We start from the raw sequence: 19847 nt of genomic DNA on the forward strand, positions 1-19847 counted from the left end.
GAAAGCATTCAAATACAGAAGTGTATACTATCACAATACTTTTTAAATTTAATACTTAAGAATACTTTTTTTAAAGTGTTCTCTTAACCCTTTATGACTACGAAATACACACATGGGGAAAATAACATCAGCCTGGGAAAAGGTATTCTCTTGTTCAACTGAAAACACCTTATAAAACAGACATTCAAAAATTAAGAGAAAGTGAAAATCTTCTCTCAGGAAACATAGGAAATAACATCATTGTAGGACAAGTTCTTACAGAACATAACCATAAGACAACCATCATGCAACACAGCAGAGCAGCCACTGCCATCAGGTATCTGTAGCATTTTGGTTTAATGCAATAAAGAAGTCGATAGCTGGTTTTATGTCTTTTTTTTTTCTTTAAGTGATTAAACTTTTCTTATGTATTCAGCATATGTGATTTTGCTTCAAATAACAATTTAAAAGATCACACAACAGGAAAAAAAAATTAGTTCTTTCCCGTTATTTTTCCCATTTAAGCAGATCTAGCTTATAAGGTACGTTATGTCAGAACTAAATTTGCTAGTATCTTTTACTGTGAAGGCACACCTTTAAAAGTAAAACAGAGTCACTTATTACATTTTCAGCAAAATCAAATCTCAATGTGTACTTTTGGACAAAAAGAAAACCAGAAAAATAATTTCAACATTTTCCATTCTAACTTTTTAGTGAGACTGACCCAAGTCAGGTAGGAAGATGTTCCTCTCTACTTCAGCCCTTACAGCACTGTATTCCCACCTGGGAAAACAAGCTTTAATCACCATGGAGTTCAACACTGATCTCCCACACCTCAGACAATGCCTGAGCCTCCAGGATACACAGCATTGCTGCAAGAATGACTCTAAGTCTCTTCCTGCTCTTTGGAAGAGAAGGCGCCGAGGAGACCTTATTTGCAGCCTTCCAGCTAATGAGGGGCTCTAAGAAAGATGGGGACAGACTTTTTAGCAGGACCTGTTGCAATAGGACAAGGGGTAATGGTTTTAAACTAAAAAAGGGTAGATTTGGACTAGATGGAAGGAAGAAATTTTTCCCAAGGAGGGTGGTGGAACACTGGCACAGGTTGCCCAGAGAGGTGGTAGATGCCCCATCCCTGGAAACATTGAAGGTCAGGTTGTATGGGGCTCTGAGCAACCTGATCTAGTGGAAGATGTTCCTGCTTGTTGCAGGGGGGTTGGACTAGATGGCCTATAAAGGTCTCTTCCAACCCAAAGATCCTATGATTCTATGAGCTTCACTGGACCAAACAAAATGTGAGGTTGATAGTGTTAAAATGATAGAAATACTACACTGAAGGAAACAAAAAGCTTAAATTTAATCTGGTAGCTTTATTTTTTTTTTTTTCTTTCTGTTTGAACGCTGAGCTGAAAAAAAAGCAGTACTTGTTAGTGCTCCTTCTGAAGGATTCAGTGAAATTCTGGAATTCATTTGTCCAAAGTTGTAAGTCATAGAATTATGCCCTAGCAGAATTTAAGGAGATTTTGTTTCAGCTTATAATGTGTGTAGTTACAATGAGGAAACAAGTAACAAAAACGGCATGAAAGATCCTTGACTCTTTCACCATTTACTGTGCAAGTCAAAAGACACATGGATATGCCAAGCTGTGAGAAGCAAGTTCCTTCTGATGGCCCTGCTTGAGCGGGGCGGTTGGATCAGATGGTCTCCAGAGGTTCCCTCCAACCTCAGCCATTCCGGGATTCTGTGACTGCTAGGGCATACCATATGTTTTTGTCAAGATAAATGGGCATATAAATAATTCCTCAACTGACTTAAATACCCTGAATGATTTACAGATTTCAAAGGTTAAAAAGGTGGTTATAAATGCTTTATCCTGCCCCGTACTTCCTGTATTGGACTATATAGTAGGATGCAAGTATATAGTACGCGTATATATTCACTTAGGAAAAATCTATACAATATACGCTTATACATGCACATACCATATATATCTCTCTCTCCAGTACATGAGATTAGGCAAGAGGAGGTGGAATAAAGCTCTTTTTGAAAAGCCTTATTAACCTTTGAGATTTTATGAATACTTATTTTTGTTAATGCAAGTTTTTGCAATGGAAGGAATTATTACACTCAAAGGTATTGCTAACATTAACCAAAAAAAAATTCAGAATGATTCCCACATTCTTGAATCAGTTAAATTGAAACAAACGTACTGAAAATGCAAGACTAAAAATAAAATAACGTGTCCAGTAGTAACACTACAGGGTATTAAAAGTTTGTTGTTTTTTTAAAAATATAAACTCCATTACACTACATGGGGTTTCCAATATTGTTTATGTAGGGTCTCCACAGATCACTGTTACCCAGCTTGAATGCTAACATCAAAAACAGTCATGAAGGATTCAGGAGCCTTTTATCATGAATCAAGAAAAAAGGTTGCAGTAGCAATATTTTCTTGGTCATCAACTGCAGAATCGCACGACAAGTAGACCATTTAAGTGTTTGGCTAACAGGTAAACTAAACCTGGATAAACCAAGGAGCATAATCGAGTGCTTACTGATTTAATGTTGATCTAAAGGTGTAGGGGAAAAAAACCCCAGCTGTCTAGTGACTTTTCTACAGTCCAGCCACTAAATGAAGTTCTGATCTGATTAACTTCAGAGCAGGAGCACAAAAAAGCCTGCTTTTTTTGTGTACAAGTAACCAATTATTTTTGCTAGCTGGATACTGAAAAACAGGTGTTAAAGTCAAACATGTTGCGTCAGCACACTTGGTGAAAAGCAAGCTAATTTTAAGGATTTAATTAAATCATTTTAAGACTTGTATTTGTTTGACAGTGAACTAACTTCCCAGAAAGCAGAGGAAAGTGCTCTACATCTTACTTGAGACAGAATTCCTCATTTTCTTGCTGGACTTCTTTTTTTTTCCTTTTTTTTTCTTTTTTTTTTTCTTTTATCTGCTGGAAGAAGCAGTTCTAGGGAGGGATTACCGAAAAGCGGTGCTTCTTTCCTGATGCATACAAACCCCAAATCTTTTAGGAAACAAATTGTGTTGCATACTACAGAGAGAGAGAATTTATGTGCTATTAATTTGCAATTTGCTATGTAATTTTACCTCCTTCTGATTAATTTTTTTTTTGGTTCTACAGCTGTATTAGTCAGAACTGACATAAATTAGCTTTTTAATGGACAATTTGACATAAGAGTTCTGCAAAAGGCATGCAGAAACACTCCTGGCAATATGGACATTTTGTTCTAACAATATTAACAACTTCTGTTAAAACCATTATTACATAGCTGAACTGCACAGCGTATGTGCTCAAGTTGTTAAGGCTTAAATTAGCAAGCTATTATGTAAGCAAATTTTAAGCATAATTTAAAGGAACTAAATGACAAACACCCTGTAAAAACACCTGACATACAATTAGGGAAATGTTTCCAAGTTGTCTGTCTTTCAGAGTAGAAATCACTGACATTATACTAAAATGAAAATACTGTCAGTGAAAGCCAAATCAGAAATGTGAATCTCTAGTATTTCAGCACTGATAATCAACATCACTTTCTGCAGTCACATATAACTAAGTTCAGTTCAATCAATTCTCATATATCTAGAATGTATTTTACATCCTGATTTCCTCCCAGCTGTCCTTTACTTATGTAAACAGAAAAATGAGTAAGAAAGAAAACTGCTCTGTTCTGCACAGCTAACACTTCTGCAAAACACAGGACAATCGTGACAAAACTATTTTGCATCATTTGCTCTCAGTTCTTTTCATTTTAAATATGACCAAAAATTGTAATCCCAATGATATCTGTAGCATGGTAGATCGATTGCTGGGGATAAATATATGGCTTACTCTGGAACACAGATCTTCCCCCTAATTCTGTGAATATGTCATACAAATGTCACTTAGTTCAATACACCCACAGCACCTCACAAAATACTTTAATTTTGATTCAAAGAAACAGCATTCGCTCATTCCAGACTACTTTGGTACCCTAAAATGTATCTCCTTTTCTATAAGGAGAAAGAAACAGGGCCGTACAACTTCCTCTGTCACGTGTTTACAAAGGAAGTGCATCTTATAACCAAACAATAGGAAAAAGTCTTACAGGAATGATGCAATGAAAAGAGTCATATTTTCAGGTGGTTTTTGCTCTCCAAGGCCGTGGTACCACTGGAGGGAAGAACAGAGCAAGCAATGGCAGCCAGGCCACCAGGAGGACTGAGCCAGGGCTCTGCCCACTCCTTGCCAAATCACGGAGAAGCGCCGGCCGGACATTTTGCTGGCTTCTCCATTGGCCGAACAACCCCAACAGTTCACATCGGAGGCGAGACTGAATGGAATGGAGAGAAGTAACTTAAACCCATGACTATTTTGGCAATTAAAATGCTGGTGTACGGAACAGAACTAGAAGGATCCAGCGTGAAAGTGTAGACACTCTGTAAGGAACTGACAACACGTAGAAAATATTGTGCCAAATTAAAAGCAAGTGGTCGCTCCTGCTAGCTTTTCTCTAAGCACCTACATGGCTTCCTTCTGAAATGCTGTCTCACGTAAAATCCTGTACTAATAATATTCAGCTTTCTTTAAAAGCATGTGCAAATGCTCGGTGCTCCCAGTGAATAGGTTGCCATATTGACATAACATTGTTTCTGAATACTAAGGTAATATGAAGGAAGAGAAAAGACTTTGTACATCTTACAACTGCCAACTGTTTTCAAACCCAATGGCACAACTACCTAAAAGGGGGTTGTGGTGACATGGGTGTTGGCCTCTTCTCCCAAGTAACTAGTGAGAGGATGAGAGGAAATGGCCTCAAGTTGTGCCAGGGGAGGTTTAGATTGGATATTAGGAAAAATTTCTTCACTGAGAGAGTGGTCAAGCATTGGAACAGGCTGCCCAGGGAGGTGGTGGAGTCACTACCTCTGGAAGTGTTCAAAAAACGTGTGGATGTGGCGCTTCAGGACATGGTTTAGGGGACATGGTCGCGCTGGATTAATGGTTGGACTTTATGATCTCGAAGGTCCTTTCCAACCCTAATGATTCTGTGATTCTGTAATTCTGTGATATTATTACTAACATTATTAATACTGAATATTCTCACTGCACAACTACATTTAAGTCTGATTTGAATAACCAAACTAGCTAACAGTCCTCTTATCTGAAAATGCTCCCATTAAATGTGGTCTGCCTGCAATCATATGAAAGGAGAGCAGGCTTAGTATGAAGTAGGAAGTATGAAGAGCTGACCAATACTCAAAAAACATGGAAGAACTTAAGACACATATTTAGGTAAGTGTTTTGGCATATTAGAATAAGAAACACTGAAAGTTATGTGCCCCATTAGCCACTAGGATGTACCAGTTATTCCCAATTAATTTTCTAAGTGTACTGGTGTCATCTCTTGATAAACCTAGGATGCCTACTAACTCACACTACAAGGAATCAGTGTTGTGGGATGTCCTTTATTTTAAAGCAGGAGAGAACATATTAAGTTCTGCTATATATTTTTCAAACAGTCCTTAATATATATAGGTACTTACTTGAAAAGATCAAGAACAGCTTCAAAGTATTACATTATCTGTACCCCATACAGTTGCAAGGGACCTCCTAAGGACCTAATACATTCCCCTACAGCCACAAGCAACCACATCACATAAATCCTTTCCTAAACTTATCAAATTTAGCCTTTAGAATTTTACTGGGTTATTTTTCCTTCCAGTAAGTCACATGAAAAAATTTCCCAAGGCTTTACTCAACTGATTGCAAAAATCTTTTTCCAAGACAAGAGCATTTATGGCCAAGTTACACCTATTCAGTCTTATGTCTTCACTAGTCCTCTAGTTTGAAGGTTATTCCTATTGTTTAAAATTACTGTACTTCTAGATACCAGTTCTCTACTTCCAGGTATCAATTATAATTGCCGTAGCTTTTGTCCCCCTAATCTCTCTAGTCTTGTCTCATACCAGCAGCTCTCCATTTCTTTGATCATCCTCTGTATGACTCCCTTTGTGCCTATCACAGTTTGTATTTGTCAAAGATGGGTAACACACTGTACACAGCATCCCAGGAGAGGTCTCATTAATACCAATTCTCCAACTCTACAGGAAATACGTCAAATCTAGGTATTCAAAAAACAATATCCTTGAATCTAGGATAATGCTTGACTTTTCTGTGGCTTGGCACTTTGGTAACTCACACTTCATTATCCTTTCCAACTGATGCACCTCTAACTTGTAGGAACTTGGTGCATGTGTTCTAATACTAATATAATTTATTGTGGTAAAAATTCCTGTGGAGAGAACAAGGCTCATACAAACATGTTTAAAAAGTCTTTACTAACATTAAACTCACCAAATAAAGAAAGGTTTGTCCCTATATTTACATTAGTCAGAAATTTTGAGCCACTGAAAATAATAAATACTATTTTTCTCATGTTGCTCTCTATAAATTATACCAATTGTTCTGCTTATAGAAGATGTTATTTGCTAGGTCTGTTTTAATATTTTGGAAAGAATTAATTCTATATATTCCATTAGCTTTCAGAGACAGGAATTGCTAAAGCAACTGTACTTTATAAAAAAGTTCCCAATGTTCCTCACACAATCAGGACAAATTATTGGACACTCTTCCTCTGACTCCCATGACTGTTCAGCTGTTAAAGGGATGTAGCTCAGCTTCATCATAAGGTATAGAAGATATTCTCACATATATTATTACGGTATTTTCTTGGCATGTGGAAGTCTGGAGTTCAACACAGCAAAACCTAAACCAAGGCAAGTGCAAACAATAAGGATATATTTAATTGAACTTAGGACAATCCAAATGGGTCAGGTATGTCTTCAGGACTCATACCTTCAGAGCACTTTAGTGCAATGGAATCTATTTTTGGGATCCCAAATACATTTTTCAAAGATGAACACCTAAACTGTTGCCTCATCAAAGACACAATCTCCACTGCATGCGGACACCATCACAATTTCAGTTATCTAGCAAAGTTTTTGTTCCAAACTGAAGTGTGAAGGATACCTCAAGCATATAAGCAGGTCAGGTGAGGTTCACCTGGATGGCTCTCCAAAACCTACGTGGCTAAATTGTACCTTAGCGGCACTTTCGGCACTTAAAAGCTTTACTGCTTCTGGCCCTACAGAAAACTCTGTTGCAAGTGCACTAGCCTTTTAATACACCCCAGTGGATGCACCAACGATGGACTGCTTTAGTAAGAAATCAGTATCAAGCTGAAACTTCTCTCCCTCTATCCTAAGTGAGTTAGATGAACAGAATGGAAAAGATCTGGAAGTCCTGGGTTATTTCAGCACTTTGTTCACCTCTTCAGCACCACGCAGAAAACAGTGGGATGAAGCTGTAGCAAGTTATATTTCGTAGCCATTTGAAAAGCAACCATGCTCTCAGAACACTACTGCCTTAGAAAAAAAATACTGCAATGTGCAGGTGTGATTGATAGAAGTAATCTTTTCTGGGTGTTGCACAGTACTAAATTGCAGGTTACAGCAATGCTATCATGTAAGTTGGGGCATACTGTCACTTCATAATACAAGCATAACACCGTCATCCACATGTCAAAAACTACATTGGATTACAATGATTTTACGCTCGTTTCAGCTGAAGTGCCAGCAAAGCTGGATAATTCCCACTACCTAAATCTCCAAGTTAGAAGCTGGAATATCGCCTCTTGCCTGAAAAGAGGTGGTAAGTGGACATGCACTGCTCTGCTCAAGTACTGCCGCCCCTTCCTCCGCGCGCAAGGCGCAGAGATGAACAGGGAACTACCCTCCTCTATTTCAGATAAGGCACAGGCATTAGTGGTGAATATGCCAGTATTTGATCCTGAAAGTTCTGCAGATTTTTCAAATGCCAACTATGAATTCACAAAGGATTCACTCCATCTCGTTCTCTATACTTACGTCCAGTTTTAAGAGGTTACACTTTGCCTATGCGTATTATTCCAAATGTAAACCAAAAAGCTGATTTCACAAGAATTCCCTGAATCTCTGCTGCAGCCAGAAGTGAAACACAGCAAGCCATGTAAATCAATGCAAAATTACAATTAAAATACTAAATTAGATTTCCTGAAGCTGATGGAAGGACCTTGCATGCAAAAAGTCAAATTGCTAACCAAATACATTTTTATGCAATACAGCTTTATTACACTTTATTACCTCCACTACTTTTTAGCCTATTAATAATTCTTAATTAATTTATTTCGTTGTCCTAATTTTGACAACAGTCTGTGGTTTCCTTGCTGGGCATCTTTGAAGCGTATGTTCAGCTACGGGATGGGCAGGGCCTGGGTGTTAGGATTCCTGTTCTCTCCCCCTCCCCTTTGGATGATTTTAAAATTTCAGTTCAGTTTTTTTTTGCATTAATATGTTTCCCAGTTAACTAACAACATTATAATAATAAATGATAAAAAGCATGGATTCTAACCACTTTGTCCTCCTTTGGGAAAGCATCCAAGGAAGCAGAATAAAAAGAGAAAAGAAAAAAATAAGAGAAAAAGAATAAAATAGGCAAGTATTAATAGACAGATTTCAAAGAAATGCAATTCTAATAACTCTCTACAAAGAGATAAAAACATAAAATTTTCAGAAAAAAAAGAGCTTTAAATAAAAAGATGATATTACTGCATATGTAGAAGACATGTTTTCCCACCCTAACCCACAGAAGTACAAACAATAGAACAAACAGAAAGCAAGTTACAAATGAATGGACAGTTTTCAATTTCTGTTACTTGAAACGGTGGGTGAAAAATAAAATATATTCAGGTTTTTTCAGAGTAAAGATAAGCTGTATCATATGCACTCTAATTAACAGTATAACGTAACATATCAAAGTAAACTATATTTTCATAGACTTGCTCTAATGACACCACCTGCAGGTGATGCAATGTAATGCATCTACTTATATTAAAATATGAATACATGAAAAATTTTGTCCAACACACCTACAGAATTTTTCAGAATGTATATTTAATTTACTGGACTCACAAGTACATCAGGGCTACGGAAAACCTCCAAAATAAAGATGAAATGCATTTTCTTCTGAGGGTTGGTTTGCTGGGTTTTTTTTTTGTTTGTTTACATGAATTTCAAAAGCCCTATTCAGTTGATATCTAGCTCGAAGAAAGTGAAGAGGCCATAAACTAGTTCCATTGCGAATATGATTATCTGCTACAAAATTTGTTAACACTTTTAACTGAATTTGTATTGATACAAAGAGCATGGAAGCATTTCCCCTACAAAAGACTGGCACGTTAAAGCCATACGAGAAAGTTATCTCATCTCATGATAGATAACAAAACTATTCATGCAATAAAAGGATATTTGCAAAATGTTTTATAACACACCATAGTCCTAGATGATCAGCCAAAAATAATCACTGGATAACGGTCTTCCAAATATAGATCCTACCGCTCATGTACAAGTGAGTAGCCAGTTCCTTGAAGGGACTGACTGAACAGAGGGTATTTTTGGATACCCTTCAGTTTGGTGGACAGCTACTTCAGCTAACTGCATGAGGATCAGAGGGAGAAAAATTCATCTACCTATCTATCTCACCTGCCTGAAAGTAGGATACCTAGTCCAGAGTCATCTATAGTTTTACTTTTTAAAAATCAAATTTAATTTTAATTTTAATTTAAAATTTAAAATAAATTGACATAACTTTCTCACTGTGGTAAGAAAAGTGGTTGGGCTTTTTTTCTAACCAAAAAATTAACAGATTTTATGTAAAAGAAATCTGTAAATGTATATGATAGCTCTCTGAAAAAAGAAATCAAAAATGAAATAAGAGTTCAATAAAAATTTATCAATGTGGAGTTGTACTTGAGCAAAAGGGTTTCTTCTTTCATTCTATGAAAAACAAGTATGTTTTCTTCAAGCCATCACTCAGTAGAACTATACACTACAGATTCTTTTTTATTATTAACTCTGTGATGCCTAAGAATCTCCACAATCATTAAATACATTATTCTACCTTATAAACAACTCATAACAAAGTGATGAATGAAACACTTAAGTAAAATGAAGCACGAAATGCCGAACTTAAGGTAAACAATCTGCAGCGCGACAATGTCAAGAAGGCTTTTTCTTAAGAGTACACACCAGAAGACTTACATTGTTTGATCGCAGAGAGACACGACCTCCACATCGAGCACAAATGAAATGCCAAACTTAAGGTAAACAATCTGCAGCGCAACAATGTCAAGAAGGCTTTTTCTTAAGAGTACACACCAGAAGACTTACATTGTTTGATCGCAGAGAGACACGACCTCCACATCGAGCACAAAACTTGGTCCGGCAATAAGAGCATAAATGGCCACAACCATCTGCAAACTTTGTTTTATGACAGATTCCACATGTTGGAGCATCATCCTTGTGCTCTCCCTGGTAACGGCGGGCTTCTTCCCCTATCTTTCTTACTTGCTCTTTATAGCTTTCAAATTGTTGATGCAACCTCCTGCACAGATGAGAAAAAAGTTTATATAGCAAGAATCGGAGGAAATACTACTACTATGTATTTCTTTCTTTCAATTTATAACTCTACCTAATATTCTTGGCACATTCACAATAATAAATGTACCTCACCTCATATCAAATACGCACTGCACATAGAAGACTGTATAGGAAAATCTAAAAGAAAAAAATAACAGGTGTATGTATTCCTATTAGGTTTACTTCAAAGCTCATGAGCAAATCATTTCACTTCACCAGAAATTTATCCAGTTATAAAAAGATGGAAAAAAATACGCAGTCTTAAACAGAAGTATCTACCATGTACACAATAAAAGCAGAAATAGAATTGCCTAAGTAAATTTGCATTGCTTTTAAATCAACATTATTTATACAGCAGGTGTAATTAAAAAAAATAAATCAATCTTCAGTTACAGTGTCACACTTCTGTTTTCAAAATCTAAATTACTACAACATATAACTTAAACATTTTAACAGGCACTCTACAATCACACTGGCCCTACAAGAATGTGAGTACAATTTTCTATGCCAAATCTATATATTAACAATCTGTAGCATTCTCTCCTGTTAAGTATAAGAGACTACATCTGTCTGTTATTGCAGACATTTTTTCCAGCTTAGCTGTAGGAATCTATAGGAGTATCAGCAGGTATATAGATTCCTAAGATGAAGACGAGTGTTCAAAGAAGTAGCACTTCTCCGCCAGCTGCCCCAAATAACACACAGCCTGACACTGTGCCCACCAGCTGGCTGAAAGCGTCCTGCTACCTGAAAGCCCAGCTTCTAATCACGAGCTCAGGGAAGAGAACTCAGCCCTCTAAGCCTTCACTTCCCCTTCTGTAAGTCAGGAATAATAATAATTAAATACTTAATGATAAAATCTTTCCTATCATTATGGTATTAACTTTGAGGAAAAAGATGTTCTCCTGTTGGTTTCTATGAGATTTTGTTGGCAAGGATGAAGTTTCAGAGAGGAACCAGCTAAAGGTCCAGGCACTTCCAAAAGGGGCAATCCAGCTCCTCTCCTGCTCCTGGCTGCAAGCAGTTACTGCTCTTCAGGCACTGATTTTGACATTCACCAGGTCCTCCTCAGTGAGCTAACACACGGATCTGAACCTACAGAAAATTAATTCTCCTAAAACAGAAAAAAAAATGTTTTCCCATCATTTTGCTCCTGAATCAGTCTGCTCTGAGCAGGGCACTCGAGACCTGGGAGGAAGGCAGGACATGGGCTTCTGAATCCAGAAACGGAAAGGACCAGTGGACAGCAGCATCACCCTTTTTGCAGCAACAAGCAAGGAGCTCAGCTGTCAGTGTGAAACCTCACTCTGAAGCTTAATTACAAGGATCATAATTATTTCAACTCTGTTAACTATCTTACTACTCATCAAATCATACAAGAAAGAAAAATTTCTGTAAGTGCCCCAGGACAGCACTGCAACTTCTGACCTTTTTTTCATGACCTTGAGCAAAGACCTCAGGTGATAGCCTCAGTGGGAGGGTCCAGTAGGGCACGTTTAACAACTCGGGTTTTTCACCATGCTATGTGGAACCTACAGGTTCTTCACCCACATTTTCAGATGTTGCTTCAAATCTGCATCTCCATGGATAACATTAAAAAAATCATGAACAGATAAATAGGATAGAAACAGGGAATCTTGAGTTTAAAAATGGTAAGAGTAGGTGTGTTGTCTACCGAGGTCTTGACGATATCCTTCATCTCTGCCGGCCCTGAGCTACCTAATTGCTTAATTAGCATTGAGACTTACACCATTTAACCCATGTACTTCTAGTGACACTATTCCATGTTTATGTGGGATTTTTTTGGTGTATGTGTGATGAACTTGTTTTGACTTTTAAGATATAAGTAATCAGTGTTACTTGTATGAAATACTGTTTTGGTGAAGTGGATATTTTTACTTTAAGATGACATTCAAGCCTAGAAAAACATAATTCAACTTCACTAACAAGAATCATGGTAAAACACACATATTCCATTTGGACAGGAATATCACTGCTCCTTAACTACATAAATCAACCAGCACCCACACTAAAAACAATGACTTGATACGGGCACGTTCTAGTGGGGATGCAGCAACAGCAAAAGCTACAAAGGAAAATAATCTATTCTCCCTCACTACAAACATGATGCATTGTACTTAATGCTTTATGCTAATGAAAAACTTGGCAGAAGCAGAAAAGGGTTTTTTTTTGTTTTATTTTTATTTTTTACTAACCTTCTTAAAAAACCTTTGCAGTATTGAGTAAGATGAGACAAGTAGGTCAAAAGAATTAGGCAAAATACCGGAGAAACATAATACTTTTGGCCACATTATTGGATTACACATATGATTTAACTTATCTTACACAGCTGCTCACTTATAACGCATAAAAACAACTGAAGACATTCAGGAATTTCCATAATAACCAGCTTAAAGAATGCAATAAAATAATGGAGAGGTTTGTAGGTAAATTTATTATTATATCAAATATTCTATTAAAAAATGGAACCATGGAAACTAAATTCAGTTCCCCTTCACTACAGCAAGACTTAAAGCTCTGGCTCTTTACTAACTTGGAAAGGGAAGATAACAGCAAGCACTGCACCTCTTCCTGTTCTTTTCCAATTAGTCTGCATCTGAAATTTTTTGATCTTGTATGAAGCTTACGAAGTGTATTAATACAATGATGTCTTGCTCTTCTGTGTGCACTAAGAGGCAGATGGACGTACTAGCAACTAAGCAAAATTTAAGCTTCTACAGAAATATATACAGACAGACAACATGGCTTCACCAAGGGCAAGTCCTGCCTGAAGGCCACAACCTAGTGGCCTTCTATGATGGAGTGACCACATCAGTGGACAAGGCAAGAGCTACCAATGTTGTCTGTCTGGACTTGTGTGCTATAGAGCACATTTTCATCAGATGCAAGGGAATATAAGTCTATTAAATACTCCTAAATGTAAACAAGAACCTAAAGGTTAGGTTAAAAACTGCATAACAGCTTGTAATATAAGGGCTTGGAGACCTCCAACAGAAAGCAACCAGGCTACTATGTAAGAGAAATATGTGCACATATCCACACCGTTTTTCATCATGCACCCCAAAATTCAGCTAGTTGTACTACTGAGGTCATGGCATAGTCAAAAAGGGGAGGTTTCCTTTCCCACCCAGCCACCAAAGACAAAGGAAGGGAAAAAACAAAACAAAGTATTTGAACAAAACCATAGAGGAAAACATTCCAGGACTTAACACTGGACATGTATAAATCAGAATGAAGACGTTTCATAGAAACTTTCCTTCAAAAGTGAAAAATAGAGGAGGATGAAGATGGCCAGAAGGAGCAACACACTGCAAGTGTCCTCTTCTTACAGTCTTCATGCACATCAGGACACAAGTATGAAATCTAATTCATTCAGATTTCATACTGCCTGTTAATAAATAATTGATAAAATCACCTTCCAGATGTGTTCTGTAACAACTCAGTAACAGACACAGCAAAATTCAGTATTTTGTTTTAAAATGTTGACCAGAAAAAAATCTACCAACTATTCTTCTTATTGAAATTAATATTTATGTTTGAAATTGGTATCTTCAACAGATTTCACTGAACATATATTTTACCGTAGAAAAAGAATTCTTAACTGCAAAAAATACCTTCCGATAATACTAGTTTGTAAAAGCTCTGTGTTCACTGTTTGGGGTTTTTAAGGTGATGACTTTAGAAGACAGTGCATAAAAGTTAATGACCATTATTGTGACTCAGTTTAAATGTCCATTGATGTGAAACTGCAAATCTTTGATCCCACCTGAGAGAAAATGTATTTATTTATCTGTTCCTTAAGATTTGATCCTTTAATCGACAAAATCTATCAGCAGCTGTTGCGTAAGAAAATAAGTAAGAACTGTTAGATACAAAATTTCGAATTCATTAGAAAAACATCCCTCCAGGTGTAGATGTAAGAAAACATTAAAATTCTCATAAGTTTACATATTTTACATATTTAGCATTGTATCATTAATATTTTTATATTTGTGTATTTACATTTTAATATTTTTGTTCTGTATCATCCTAGTCACATTTAGTTACATCTTACACTTCTTGCTTAATAGATCTACCTTCTTTAACATATTGTCTCAACGTAATAAAACTTGGTGTACCTCTAAGAGCACCTCTTTATAACATTTATGCATGAAACTTCATCCTTTGCTAGAAACACAGAAGTGTCTGTATCTTTGGAACTGGCTTCAGTACTGCTCCACCTTCTATCATGTAGTAAACCCACTTACCGGGCAGGAAAGACCTCTCCACACATAGGATTAAAACCATTCTCCGCTTCGTGGAGAAACAATACAAAAAATATCTACAAATGCAACAATACGTTTGAGAATATAGCACCGAGAAGTTAGGAAACTTGAAGGATAAGCTTCCTCCAACAAGATTATGGCCATACTTCATTTGTGCAGACCTCACACCACTCTTAAAACAGCTGCGTCTACCTGCATAAGCTGGATCTGCTGGTGTTCCACATTCACACAGGTCGCACATATGTGTGTGATCAAAAAAAGATCGCACAAAGGGTGAATCTTTGGGCACACCAGATCTCATATGACTAAAAAAATACCTTCTGTTGCTAAAATTCTGGAAAAGACTGAGCTACTTGGTGAGGCACACCACAGCACCATGGCTATGACTCAATTGCTGGACTCCTAAGCATTAGCCTCAGTACTGTACCACATGGACATGAGATGTTGGCACCACCAGTGGTAATGCAAGACAAGAACCAATACTGAGTTTTCATATGTACACTGAAAGACTTAACCTGTTTACTTTTACAGTAGGACAGTACAACATATATTGAGTTTTCTAATTTGGATTTTTTTTTCCTCAAGAAAATGTGGTGGGTTCCTCTAACCCTTTTTGTTCAAAGGCATTTCACACAAAAAAGGCTTTAGCTGTGTGTCGTACATGTACCACATTTTCATTTGGATATGCAATATTTTACATTGACAGTGTAAACTAGTAAAAAAAAATGTTGTTGGGTTTTTTTGAGCTGGCCCAAGCTGTATATTTATACTGCTGCAATCATCTCCACTAGGCAGATATTACAATTATGATCCAAGAATGTAATTTTTGATTAACAAACTATGTTATCACTTTTTGCTGGTTTACTTTTAAATTCCTATAGAGTATAACTATCTGAAATATTTGCACATACACACTGAAGATTAAAAAGTGACAAAGTGCTGCACTTGCATATGTATGTTCCGTCTGCACAGATTTTCTAAAAACCCCAGGGATCTGGGTCACCTTTATGCAGTTACATTTTACATGACTTGTAAATGTAGTAGGAAACTCTATTTTTTTCACTTACTTAAAAATCCAGCAGATGGCACTACAGATTGCACGTTCACCCTCCTAGTTCAACTCAAATGATTCAATCTTGGACTCTTAAACACCTGATTTAACATTATAAAAAAATTATGCCCTGTCATGAGTTCATGTTAGTAGAAAAACTGCCACCATTTAAGTGACACAGCTTTATGTAACTATCGACCAGTGGCTATTGCATGTATGAAAAAAGCTTAGTGAAATGCAGTACTTTGCCTGGTTCACCCACGCCACAAAAACACATCATCACACAGGGCTTAGACAATTTTTTTCATAAAATAAGTGAGGCTTTTACCAAGTTCTGTTCTTAGCATTCTTTTTTACGGTAAATAAAACAAAAATAATTCAGAAATGCAAGCTCAGATTTATTTCCACACATTTTCTTCTTCTGTAGATGTACGAAAGATTGACCCTTCATTAACATGATGGTAGGGTAACGCATTTGGACAAAAAAAGCAGAATTCTAGCGCTTCTGGATATTTAATATGCCCATGAAGGCAATAGCTAGATCTAAAAACCTGTAGACAAACTTCAGGCGGCTACGTTGAAGCTGTGATCTGATAACCACTGTTCAGCAGCTCCGTAAAGCTGGAAGTACCTTGGTCTCACCAGGTGCCTCACTGCTCTACGGTGGGTACTCATCTCACGCAGGTGTTCCCAAAGGGAGCCGCGATGCACCTAGCTTTTGCCTCAGCCCCACTAGCACCTTAGGTGGGAAAAGCTGTCAACTTGTGATGACTTTTGGGAATACAGGCTTTAAACAACTAAACCATGACAGGCAACCTTAGCAAGATGCTATGGATAGCTCTGACCAAATAAAGGGAAACGAGGAGCTTAGGGGGAGTCTAGCACGTGTTGACTAGAAGAGCTGAAGTTCAGTGAAGAAGTCTGGATATATTTGCTGGTTACTTCATGCATCATCACTTCACATATAAATCTGTTCTTAAAATTTCTACTCTCTGATCAAGAAGGACAAATTAAGGTAAATAAATATATGTAGTAAATAAACATATCTAACTCTTCCAGCTCCTGAGTGCTTGACATAGCAATATTAATGTGTTAGCATATTTGAAGTCCAGGGTATTTGAATGTTTGGGGTGTGCTGCTTTTTAGAACGGATGACACCTGGTTTGGTTCTTTTGTGAAGACCAAATAACTGTTGAACGTACTGATATTGCAAAATATTATACTTCTGAGTGGGTTTGGATGTTATGTATTGCTGTATTTGTTTTTGTTCAGTGTGAACAGCCATTTTAAGAGCGGAATATAGTATCTGTAAAAACGCTCGCTGAAGGCAAGCAAGACATGGATCTGTGTAAGTTGTGAAACAGGTAGGAACCCGATTAATCAACTAATCTTTAGAGCAAAAAGGCCTTGTTTGTACAAGAGTAATACAAACATAATCAAAGAACTGCAAATGGAAGACTTAACGGCTTCCATATCTTTAGGGTGTTGGGTTTTCTCCTCCAAAAATGGCTGCTTCTGGCCCCTTTGCTGTTACCTACTGTCTGACTTCTCACTTTTCTGTGACTTTACTTACCACCCATCTGACCCTTCCCTCTTCACATTTCCTGTAGGTCTCATCTCTCCCTCCTACCCATTTTTTAAAATAAATATATCACAATAATTATTATATGCAACACATATTATAGCATGTTCTATATCCTATAACAAACACAACAAATATTCCTCAAAATCTGAGATTTTACCTGACCTGGAAGTTTCTTCATTCTCCCTGTTCATTCAACACACAACTATGGATCAACTGTATTATCCTCTCAATTTGGTTTTCACTTGCCACGCATAACATTTTTCACCTCACCAGCAATCACCTGAATCCTGCTGGGCATCAGCCTTTTCTCCTCCTCCTCCACATGCCAAGACCTCTTCTTCCTACCTGTTTTACTGGTGCAAACACAAATTTGACCATGCTTATAACTCACAGGTCTGTTTCTCTACCTCCTATTTGTTTCCTTCTGTCCACACGGAGTGTTTGGCATAGATTTCTGACTCCCATCAGGGGTGACCTGTACATCAAACTCTGTAAGCTGAAATAAGAGATCTGTGCATACCCCCAGCAAACCTTAACCACCACCTCCACTCTGCCTGCTACACAGGACCAGTAACTATTGTGTTACACTGGACTCAGGCCTATTTAGACCTTCTCCTCAAAATGCAGTATAAGCCTTAGAAAGTAATTTTGCAAATTAAAAAAAAACCCCGAAGTTTAACTAATTTCATATCCATCCAACTTAAACATTCAGTTATCATCAGCTCATCCTTCAATTCCTTTTCTAGGCAGTGCAAGCCTGTTCTGATGATAGTCTAATCACAATCCTGCAACAAATATAATTCAATTTATTTTACCTCTTTGTATTCCTCCAATGAGCCCCCTTTTCTACTGCATAAAACATAAATGGCTTATCTTCACCTTCAAAGACTTTCACAGCTTATTTCCACCTTGCCCATCATTTCTCATTCAGTACTGAGATGCTTCAGCTCTAGTTAAACTTTCAACCAAGACTGTGGTTTTCCCCTTGTTGCCCCTAACATGGGAGTATTAGCAACAAAACCATCCCATTAATCTCCTTCAAACTCTCCTTTGCCTTGATGCCTACAAAGATCTGAACAAAAATTAGGTTACTGGTATGCTAAAACTTTTATTTATAAGGCCAGAAAATACAGATTCCCCTGTCTGCTCTTACTATTTCATTATTTCCCTAATACTTACAATGCAGGCTGCCCCTGTGGCAAAGACTGCCTTTTCTTCTACATCCACACAAACCCTCACTCAGAAGGGTTATAGTCCATGACAAGTGCTTCCAGGCAATATGGTAATACAAATCTCCCAACATTATTCAGAAATTCATGAAGTTACTTTTTTTATTTCTTTTTAATCATTTTATGATTCTAGTAATTTACTTTGTGTTTTCTGACCCTCAGGCAATATACTCATACTTTTCCCCATGTCCATGAGGGACAAAATGTTTTTAATGAATGTTGGTATTTTCCTATACGCCCATGATGCTAGGAACCAGGAGTAGCATAACCAAAAAGCATTCATTATGAGACTCATGATATGAGTTCAGACTTGGCCAAGATGAAGGTTTCGCTTAAAGACCTCACACAGGAGTTTAGAACTGGCCACCACCACTGGAATTAAAAGTTGTCCACACGTAACAGATACTAATGCCCTCTATATGAGTTATCTTAATTCCAGTTCCCTCATATAATCTTTTATCAGGTGCATACTACCTGTCAGCATCCTAACAAGACTGTACAGGCTGAGGCGAAAATGTCCCACGCCTTGGTTAGAAAGTCCATCATGCTCGTCATGTCGGAGCAGAGATACACTAGCAAAGTAGCGCGGGCTGCAGCTTTACTCATGGGGGTCTTATCTGATGCCTTTTCACCCACAGTAACAGTCATTTTCAACTCACATTTTACTAAGGGCAGGTTTTCTGAAAGCATATAAATGAGCTCATTAAATAACTTGCATAAAATGCCATTTTTCAGCTTCCTGGAAGTTTTCTAATGTAGGTTACTGGAAACCTTTATTTTCCTATATTTCTATTCGTTTTTTAAAAATAATCACAGTCCACAAGAAGACCTCCTCCTTACACAACTGAAGAACTGTGAGTCAGAAATGTGCAATATCTACAATAAGGAATTTACATTCCAGCTTCCCACAGTTCCTCCCAAATGACCATTACCCTTTCTGAGGTATAAAAGAGAAACCAGATAACTAGAAACTGTGTATGTTTTGTATCAGAAAGCATTTACACGCTGAGATAAATTTAGTACTGAAGGAATCAATGCCTTCTGCAGAAAAAATAATTAATTATTATCCCTTCTTTGTTTAAAAACATGCATTCTTATGCAATGGCTTTTATGAAAAATGCAAGTAATTTAAATCAACTGAGATTTTTTATTAAATCACTTTTTTATGCTGAGAGTTCATCAAAATATGAAAACCAATACC

General features: G+C 37.2%; 1 protein-coding gene across 1 annotated transcript in view; it reads right to left on the reverse strand.

Annotated features, from left to right (window-relative positions):
* The window catches only part of LOC104626465 (regulating synaptic membrane exocytosis protein 1-like), a gene marked incomplete at its 3' end in the record, with an annotated part of 211901 nt that overhangs the window by 162274 nt on the left and 29780 nt on the right, over window positions 1-19847 (reverse strand). The window contains exons 3-5 of the mRNA XM_010294397.1: window positions 14764-14809; window positions 10247-10460; window positions 8430-8441 (exon numbers count right to left, since the gene is read on the reverse strand). Coding sequence (XP_010292699.1) covers window positions 8430-8441; window positions 10247-10460; window positions 14764-14809 — 272 coding nt within the window. The remainder of the gene's footprint in view (window positions 1-8429; window positions 8442-10246; window positions 10461-14763; window positions 14810-19847) is intronic.

This window comes from Phaethon lepturus, unplaced genomic scaffold (genome assembly GCF_000687285.1).
Source record: "Phaethon lepturus isolate BGI_N335 unplaced genomic scaffold, ASM68728v1 scaffold4269, whole genome shotgun sequence".
Classification (NCBI taxonomy): Eukaryota; Metazoa; Chordata; class Aves; order Phaethontiformes; family Phaethontidae; genus Phaethon; species Phaethon lepturus.